The sequence below is a fragment of the Leuciscus leuciscus genome, assembly GCF_965113295.1.
Source record: "Leuciscus leuciscus genome assembly, chromosome: 18".
In the NCBI taxonomy this organism is placed as follows: Eukaryota; Metazoa; Chordata; class Actinopteri; order Cypriniformes; family Leuciscidae; genus Leuciscus; species Leuciscus leuciscus.
In genome coordinates this window covers 29,532,978-29,542,863 of record NC_138742.1, presented here as the reverse complement: position 1 = coordinate 29,542,863, position 9,886 = coordinate 29,532,978, and the positions used below count along the sequence as shown (strand labels likewise).

Sequence of the window (9,886 nt, the reverse complement as noted above, 5' to 3'; positions counted from 1 at the left end):
AAAGAAAGAAAAAAAATACTGACCCCAAATGACTGACCAGTAGTGTATATTGCTGTTACAAAAGATTTCTATTTTTAAAACATTTGCTTCTTTTTTTTCTTTTTCTTTTTTTTATTCATCAAAGTATCCTAAAAAAGTATCACAGGTTATGAAAAAATATTAAGCAGCAGAACTGTTTCCAACTTTGATAATGAATCATCATATTAGAATGATTTCTAAAGGATCATGTGATAGACTGGAGTAATGATGCTGAAAATTCAGCTTTGCATCAGAGAAATAAATGATCATTTAAAGTATAATGAATTGAAAACCAATTATTTTAAATTGTAATAATATATCACAATATTACATTTTTTTCTGTATTTTTGACCAAATAAATGCAGGCTTGATGAGCAGAAGAAACTTCTTTCAAAAACATTAAAAATAGTAATGTGTCCAAACTTTTGACCTGTACTGTATGAAATTAAAAATATTTGACAAAACTCTGAGATAATTTTTTATTTTACAGCTTGAACCAATGACCACGCTTTCCTGTACTCCAGTACTCATGATGGTCATGTGTCTGATGTCTAATGGCCTGATCTGATACAGCTGTGATCTGCGGTCATGTCCTTTAGCGCGGTAAACAACAGATCTGAGCGGATAAATTAAACTCATATGATGAAGAGGAGCCATCTAGTGGTGATTACATTACTTTAACCTAGTAATAATCTCAGTGCAATGCTTGATATCCCCTAGTGGTTTCTTTTCTGGCTATTTTTGAGTGGTTGTTGTGCTTTCAGAGTTTGTACCAATGTTTTTTCTGTGCTGTCAGTGTTTAACACAGAGAAGCGGGGCGAGAGGAAGGGGGGGATTTCGAGCACATTATGAAAGCAGGACGCAGCTCTACAGAGCTCAGGTCTGATCTGAGAGCATTCCAGTGCAGGTCACGTCTTTAAAGAGCACTTGTCATGAAGAATCATACGATTCCTTGATCTTCTGAGAGTAAAGAGAAAACAACCGCAACTTCCTCAAAATATCCTCCTCAGGACAAAAACCAACTTGTTCTGAATTTCCACAACGTTCTGAGGTCGGACACATGAATACCTAAATATTACTCGCTGAGGTAATAAAGAGGAAGCAGGAAAGGCGCATTATTCCTAAACACCGGAATAAAAGTTTTCAGACTGTGTGTAGCACCTACAGCTCTGCAGATCTGTCATTTCTGTCTGATCTCAATCGTTTCATTCAAGAGTCATGTTTCACCAAAGTTTCCTATTACGCTATTTTAAAAGCTTCCCGTTTTGATTGGTAGGTCTCCCATGACAGATCTACATGCATCACTCCTTTCCTCAGTGTTTGAAAATGGTTTGTTCGAAGATTCAGTCTCTCTAAACCCCGCCTTTCCACGAACCTGCTGTGCTCTGATTGATCAGATGACCCAGTCTGTTGTGATTGGTCTACTCTGCTCTGATTGGTCAGATGGCCCAGTCTGTTGTGATTGGTCTACTCTGCTCTGATTGGTCAGATGGCCCAGTCTGTTGTGATTGGTCTACTCTGCTCTGATTGGTCAGCCGGCCCAGACTGTTGTGATTGGTCTACTCTGCTCTGATTGGTCAGATGGCTCTGTCTGTTGTGATTGGTCTACTGTGCTCTGATTGGTCAGATGGATCAGTCTGTTGTGATTGGTCTACTCTGATTGGTCAGCCGGCCCAGACTGTTGTGATTGGTCTACTCTGCTCTGATTGGTCAGATGGCCCAGTCTGTTGTGATTGGTCTAATGTGCTCTGATTGGTCAGATGGATCAGTCTGTTGTGATTGGTCTCGGCAGTTCAGAATTGGGTTTTTTTTTCTGTTAGGAGACAAAAACTTTATTTGTTATGGACTTTGATATTTAAAACTTTTTACATTCACAAACAGCTATAAAACACACCAATAATAAAGGTAATATTTGAAAAAGCAAGATTTTGATCCTCGGAAAAAGAGGAGCCAAACACACAGTATCTATGAAGTGTCCAGGTAAAGAGTGAAGCCTCTTGCTGTAAAACTGTCATCAGGAAGTTCACAAAGTTTGATAAGCCTGAAATCAACACACTGATACTAATAACCCCAAAACACCTGCAAGACCCAACAAGTTCCAGCCAAACACAGCTGATAACAGCTGACAGATCCGTGTCTGTCTGTCTGAGGCAGACGAATACATCAGTCACACACAGTGATAACATCTCTCTGTACTAAAGAGTCTCTCGAAAGATTTACAATTTCACATGCAAAGCAGAGAACAGTTAAAAGCAACTGCATCGTTTTATTCTGTAGCACAAATATTGCATAATGTACTATTTCAACATTTACTTGTGCCTCAACAATCAACTGAATCAGTTCAGTAGTGTGCTTACCTCAGCTTGAACCAGTACAGTTAAAATATAAAAATATCTATATTCAACTGTAAAGAACATATTCAGGTGATATTTTACACCTCATTATCAAAAGAAAATATGAAAGTGCAATATGACCTAGACATGTTCTTGGTGGGTTTTGTGAGATTCACCCTAAAAGAACGATACTAGGGAAAAAAAGTACAAACTTAGCAATCTAGTGTAATAAAAATGGTCTAAAATAATTTCATACAAATCGGTTCAGTACAAGCACGAAAAACATAAATGTATAAGAGTTTTAAAATCACATATAAATAACATCATAGCCTGAGTTTCTTAAATAAATAAGAGAACTAGTATTAGTAGACGTAGTGTTAAAACACACTGGCAGGCACAGGAGCACTACAAAATCAAAAATGTATGACATTGATTTCATATACAGCACATCTAGAAGTCTTTAAATTATTGCTCTGCTGAGATCTAGTGTGCACTGAGCAGGGAGGCGATGTAGACCCAGACGGAGAGCACGTTACCGGGGTACGGGTGCACGTGGACCGCCAGGGCAAACTCGACGTTTGGCGCTTCGGCCTTATGAACCCCTGTGCTGTGAACGGCTTCAATGATTGGCCGAATCTCTGAGAAAGGAAGGTGCAGGGGAAACCCAGATATCTGAAACAGAACAATTAACATGTATGATTAAATATCATCATCATGTTTCAGAGAGACGGAGATCAGGATTGCAACATAAGCATTTATTTACACAAACAAAACAAGAGTAAATCCATTCACGGGACAGGGAGAGGTAGACAAACACAGGGAAATCCAAAAACAGGGAAAGTCAGGCAAAAACAACTGATAACGACGCACACGATACATCCACAAAGGACAACAACATCAGACACTGAACAACGGAAACAAATACGCAGGATAACGAGAGGCTAACTAGCAACAGGTGAGGGTAATCAATCACTATGGCAACAACAAACAAGGGTAACTATAGAAACAAAGTATACCAGGAACTAAACAGAGGAAGTGAACACTGATGGGAACAGAAAACACACTTCAAAATGAAAGTCCAAACAACAAAACCAGGGAACATTTAACAGCATTATTTCTAGCAAGAGCACTCACCCTGTATTCTCCCAGAAGGCTTTGCAGCTCGAGGCGATGTTCCTCAGCTACCTCTCGTCCTCCGCTCAGCTCTAATTTTGGCAGGAACTGGCGTAGCGTAGAGATGCAGTAGCGGTTCCAGCGAGTGGGGCGACGGGGACGCCAGTCCATGATCTTCTCCCTCAAAACCTTCTCTATCCTACATCACAGCACAGATGATTACTGCATGAATATCATTTCATAACATGCCCTAGAATATGTGTACCTACAGTGGATATGTAAAGTCTACACACCCCTGTTAAAACAGCTGATTATTGTGATGTAAAAAAATTAGGGATGCACGGATATGATAATTTTGGCCGATAATAACCGATATATTGGTAAACCAAATTTGTATATAATTTTTGAGAGCCTGATTACAAAAACAAAAGTCTCACCATTAAAATCCATGTCCCAAGCACACAATTACAAGGATGTTTTTTTTATGTAGCCGATATGACAGACTTGTGTTGTATTTTCCTTTTTCAAAGTGATTCCAATCATATTTCAAGCAATTCAAAACCATCATGTTGAACAGTGCGCATCTGAAGTGTCTCAGCTGAAGGAAATAATACATTATTTATCGGCTTTATTTTATATATGCCAAATTTTCTTATCAGGCCGATAATAATAACATTAAAAATAAACATATATTGGCCGATATATCGTGCATCCCTAAAAAAACATGAAATAAAGATAAATCATATCTGACAATGCCACTGACAAACAAAGTGACATATTTCAGAGAAAAGAGATAAAAAAAAAACTGCATAAGTGTTCACACCCCTGAACCGGTGCGTGTCTAAACAAGACTTTTACAACTAACCTGTCTTGTAACTCCACGGCAGCTGCTTTGTCCGCGTGTCTGTATACTAGTGCCTCCGGCTGAAAAACATCACTCAAAATCAATTTTGACAACACAATGTGTGACCATATTAAATGGAGGCCTGTGATTGGTGGAGCCGTCCTCACCTGCACACTAGAGAGGCCGGGGTCAGGGAACGATCGCGAGAAAAACGGTTTCCAGAGCTTTGGCTTAGAGACATCAAAACTCATTCTCACGGGTGCAGCGTACGGCTGGATATTAAACCACACCTGAGACACACGGACACAAATATACGAATAATCATACACTATTTGACCACATCACATAAAATAAAAGCCAAAACACACTGGTATCAACTTCAATGCAGCTTTGACAGAATTTTGTACGTTTTTGAGTCTCTTCTGCTCACCAAGGCTGCATTTATTTGGTCAAAAATAAAGTAAATTTGAGAAATATTATTACAATTCCAAATAACAGTTTTCTGTGTATATATTATTTTAAAGTGTCATTTATTCCTGTGATCATTTCTGATCATCAATGTTGAAAACAGTTGTGGAAACATTGAAACAACATTTACTTGAAATAGAAATATTTTGTCAATAGTCACTTTCAATCAATTTAATGTGTCCCTGCTGAATAATTTTTTTCTTTTCTTTTTTTAAAAAGAAAATCTTACCCCAAACTTTTGAATGGTAGTGTATCATAGTTTCCACAACCTACACAAATAAGAGTTAATTGACCACTTCTGACTATTAATGAGACTTCTGGTTTTGTGGAGTGCTTTGTTTGTAGTTGTAGTGTCAGAGCCAGATCTCTCCACAAATGCAAATGTTTCTCTCTATTCGGAATGTAAAGAACAATATGCATCTTTTTTTCTGAAAACGGACAGTCTTTTAAAACTACTACATAGTTTTCATCTGGTTTATAAATAAGACCGGGAAATGTCCACTACACTTCACATCATCAAATGAAATTAGAGCATACCTGTCAACACTCCCGTTTTTCCCGGGTTTCTCCCGTTTTTTAGCCCTATCTCCTGGACCCTTCCCGGTTTGTTATTTCTCCCGGGAAACTCCCGTAATTTGCATGGCCCAAACTCCTTTATGAATATTCGGACCAATATGTTTGTCTAATGTTGACCAGTTGCCAGATCTTGTATTAAATGCATTATAGTCACACAATCCACACACCATATACAATTTCAACCAGTTTGTCACCTCAACCTGGCAACCTATAACCGAGTTGCGCAGTCGCGGAAAGTTTAACCCGAAAGCGAGCCGATAGACATCCAACCTCGTATTTTACTCCTCGTATTTTAATTTACAGTGAGCAGAATAATTACAACAACAACAAAAAATAGTGAATGGTTAGCAAGCTCGTGTCAGAATGCACATATCAGTCAAGTGTGAAGCAAGACGTAAACCTAGAGCAACGACCTCTAAACGACGTTTAGATATGTACAAATAAATAACAATTGTCTGACTTTTGAGCAATTTGTTACTGATCTGTACACATTGTCATATTAATTAGAATCCAAATGCATTTAGCTTTATTCACCACTATATTATTGTTGATAATTGCTGAGAGAGGCACGTTAGATTCATTTTGAAATTCTGTTTTCAACATTTATATTAATGAGAAATGTTTCTTGATCATCACATCATCATATCAGAATGATTTCTGGAGGATCATGTGACACTGAAGACTGGAGTAATGATGCTGAAAATCCAGCTTTGATCACAGGAATAAATTACATTTTACAATATATTCACATAGTTATTTTAAATTGTAATAATATTTCGCAATATTACTGTTTTACTGTATTTTTTAATAATATAACTGCAGTCTTGGTGAGCAGAAGAGACTCTTAAAAACAATACAAAATCTGAATTATTCCAAACTTTTGAACAGCAGTGCGTTTTAAATGGATAGTAATATGTATTTCAGCACAGATTAGGTGAGTTGTGTGAGTTTTATGTGGTGATACTAAGGTGTTTGGTGTTTTAAGCCCCCAACGGCGCCTTCCAGGCAGCGAGGGGATGGGTAGGTTTAAGGTTGAGGTTAGGGTTAGCTGCCTCTAAGGAGCCATTGGGGGCTTAAAACACCATTGAGCTGATACTAACGTTGTCTGAGTTGATCAGGCAGCCGATGGCCTGTAGGGGGCAGAAGATGTCGTACTGTCCGTAGTGCTGCCCGGTGCTGGGGTTCCAGATCAGATAGCGGTTCTGCTCATACGTCAAAACGTACGCCGTAGGGCCCTGAAACAATGACACGGGCGTCAAACAAAAACACATGCCCATCTCCACTAATTTCCACTGATGTCTGTTGTCAGTCTCTCTAACACAGAGATGAGAAAGATGTGATTGTCCACAAATTCTTTCAGATGCGGTCACATTAGCATAGCAAGTGGGTCATTTTGCAAAAAACGGTCCCTGTCTTCTGTCAATATGTAGCGACATATCATATGAAGCACAGCTCACACACAAGTCACTGTGGTTCAAACCAAGCTTTCTGTTGGTCAGTGTGGCGAATTCGCGTGACCAACTTGAATCTGATGCGAAATCTTTCATCGTCACGTGACATTTCTGACTGCGTGGATTCCTATTGAAATGACTGGACTCGAGCCGTGTGAATTAGCCAAACACGATTCGCTTGGAAGCCTGTGATGGAGACTCACCTCAGGAATGGCGGATCCTATGATCAGCCAAGCCCGTTTCCCCATTGACAGGAAGTAGTTACAGAGCAGAACAGCATGCTCCTCCTCATCTCCAGCTAGCAGCGTTAGGAATTGCTACAAACAGCACAAATTAAACATCGAGCATACACATATATATATATAGTCAAATTAAAATGTATTCAGACAATGGATATCATTTTTAAGAATTTTGTTACTAATGGGTGCAGGACACTATAGTTCATTTATGTAAGTGAGGAGAGCAAAATAAAAGTAAACTGTGACATTTTATACCCAAATATTCTTCATACAGTGACTACCAGTAACATTTATAAAAATTTAGGACCAAAAATGATTCAGACACTTTGACCAGACCATTTTTTGCTGAAGTGTTTTATCTTTAATTGCTAATGCGACCTTTTTACACCACAGACTGAACAAAATAAAGCATTGCTTGGTGATCGGTTGAGCTAAACTGGTATTATCTAACTGTGTAGTTAAATTTAACAGATATTCTACATAACTCATCTGTGAGACAGTCTAACTGATGGACAAAACCAGTGAAATATCAGCTGATCTGATCACTCTGTGTTCTTGTCATATTTTATTACCATTTTCTAAACGATAGTGAATAAACTGTGATAATGTGAGAAATGTTGAAGGTGTCTGAATAAATTTTGGTTTGACTGAATGTATATGTATATATAACACAAACTCAAAGAACAGAAGCAAGTGATGAGAGAAACGGCTCACGTCGCACGTGCTCCATAAGTCACAGACTCCTGCAAATGATACACTGTCTGGAAGAGAGGGAACGAGCGACACGTATCGCGCAACTAACTCCTGAGGAGAGACAGAACGGGAGGATGAGCAGAAAGACACCAGAGAAGGAGTGCCACAGAACGTGTGTGTGTATGTGTGTGTACGGACCGCGGTCTCCTGAGGGCTGTTGGGGAAGGCGTCCAGCAGCTCCTGCGGGGGGTTCAGAGGTCGTATGAAGCGTGTGGCGAACACGGTTTTGCCGTTGATGTCGATGACGGTGGAGAGACATGGCCGGTCGGGGAAATGCCGGCTTGCCTCCTTCTCAAAGACTTCACTCGCTATCAGCAAACGCTCAACTTCCTGAGAGTCAAACTGAGAGGAGGGAAAGGTCAGAGGTCATTTAGCACAGTGCTTTCTCTTATATTAATTCATTTGACCAAAATGTTAATTTTAGACATTGCTAATCTTAGATACAGTACATCCACTACCGTTTGGGGTCGGTCTGATTTTTTTATGTTTTTGAAAAAAATCTTTTATGCTCACCAATCAAAACTTCAGTAAAAACAGAAATACTGTGAAATATTATCACAATTAAAAATAACTGTTTTCTATGGAAGCTTGTTTCAGCCATGGAATAAAATAAAAAAAATCTCCCAATTCCCACTTTTTCTTCACAATTCCCACTTTTTCTTCACAATTCTCACTTTTTCTTCACAATTCCCACTTTTTCCCCCTCACAATTCCCACTTTTTCTTCACAATTCTCTTTTTCTTCACAATTCCCACTTTTTCCCCCTCACAATTCCCACTTTTCCCCCCTCACAATTCCCACTTTTTCCCCCTCACAATTCCCCCTTTTTCCTCCTCACCATTCTCACTTTTTCTTCACAATTCCAACTTTTCTTCACAATTCTCACTTTTTCTTCACAATTCCCACTTTTTCTTCACAATTCCCACTTTTTCTTCACAATTCCCACTTTTTCTTCACAATTCCCACTTTTCCCCCTCACAATTCCCACTTTTTCTTCACAATTCCCACTTTTTCTCCCCTCAAAATTCCCACTTTTTCCTTCACAATTCTCACTTTTTCTTCACAATTCCCACTTTTTCTTCACAATTCTCACTTTTACTTCACAATTCCCACTTTTTCTTCACAATTCCCACTTTTTCATCACAATTCCCACTTTTTCTTCACAATTCCCACTTTTTCTTCACAATTCCCACTTTTTCCTCCCCTCACAATTCCCACTTTTTCTTCACAATTCCCACTTTTTCTTCACAATTCCCACTTTTCCGCCCTCACAATTCCCACTTCTCCCCTCACAATTCCCACTTTTTCTTCACAATTCTCACTTTTTCTTTACAATTTCCACTTTTTCTCCCCTCACAATTCCAACTTTTTCTTCACAATTCTCACTTTTTCTCCCCTCACAATTCCCACTTTTTTCTCACAAATCCCACTTTTTCTTCACAATTCCCACTTTTTCTTCACAATTCCCACTTTTTCTCCCCTCACAATTCTCACTTTTTTCTCTCACAATTCACACTTTTTCTTCACAATTCTCACTTTTCTCCCCTCACAATTCTCACTTTTTCTTCACAATTCTCACTTTTTCTCCAATCACAATTCCCACTTTTTCTTCACAATTCCCACTTTTTCTTCACAATTCTCACTTTTTCTTCACAATTCCCACTTTTCCGCCCTCACAATTCCCACTTCCCCCCTCACAATTCTCACTTTTTCTTCACAATTCCCACTTTTCTCCCCTCACAATTCTCACTTTTTCTTCAATATTCTCACTTTTCTCCCCTCACAATTCCCACTTTTTCTTCACAATTCCCACTTTTTCTCCAATCACAATTCCCACTTTTTTCTCTCACAATTCACAATTTTTCTTCACAATTCTCACTTTTTCCTCCAATCACAATTCCCACTTTTTTCTCTCACAATTCTCACTTTTTCTTCACAATTCTCACTTTTTCTCCCCTCACAATTCCCACTTTTTCTTCACAATTCCCACTCTTTCTTCACCATTCCCACTTTTCTCCCCTCACAATTCTCACTTTTCTCCCCTCACAATTCTCACTATTTCTTCACAATTCCCACTTTTTCTTCACAATT

At 38.8% G+C, this 9,886-nt stretch overlaps 1 protein-coding gene across 5 annotated transcripts in view; it reads right to left on the bottom strand.

Annotated features, from left to right (window-relative positions):
- Window positions 1-9,886, bottom strand: part of cc2d2a (coiled-coil and C2 domain containing 2A) — a 57,334-nt gene continuing 47,448 nt past the window's right edge. For all 5 annotated transcript variants that reach the window (XM_082144973.1, XM_082144972.1, XM_082144974.1 and 2 more), the window contains 8 exons: window positions 7,934-8,137; window positions 7,757-7,846; window positions 7,007-7,120; window positions 6,453-6,587; window positions 4,476-4,598; window positions 4,330-4,388; window positions 3,486-3,663; window positions 1-3,023 (listed from right to left, as the gene is read on the bottom strand). In XM_082144973.1, coding sequence (XP_082001099.1) covers window positions 2,835-3,023; window positions 3,486-3,663; window positions 4,330-4,388; window positions 4,476-4,598; window positions 6,453-6,587; window positions 7,007-7,120; window positions 7,757-7,846; window positions 7,934-8,137 — 1,092 coding nt within the window. In that variant the 3' untranslated portion in view covers window positions 1-2,834. The remainder of the gene's footprint in view (window positions 3,024-3,485; window positions 3,664-4,329; window positions 4,389-4,475; window positions 4,599-6,452; window positions 6,588-7,006; window positions 7,121-7,756; window positions 7,847-7,933; window positions 8,138-9,886) is intronic.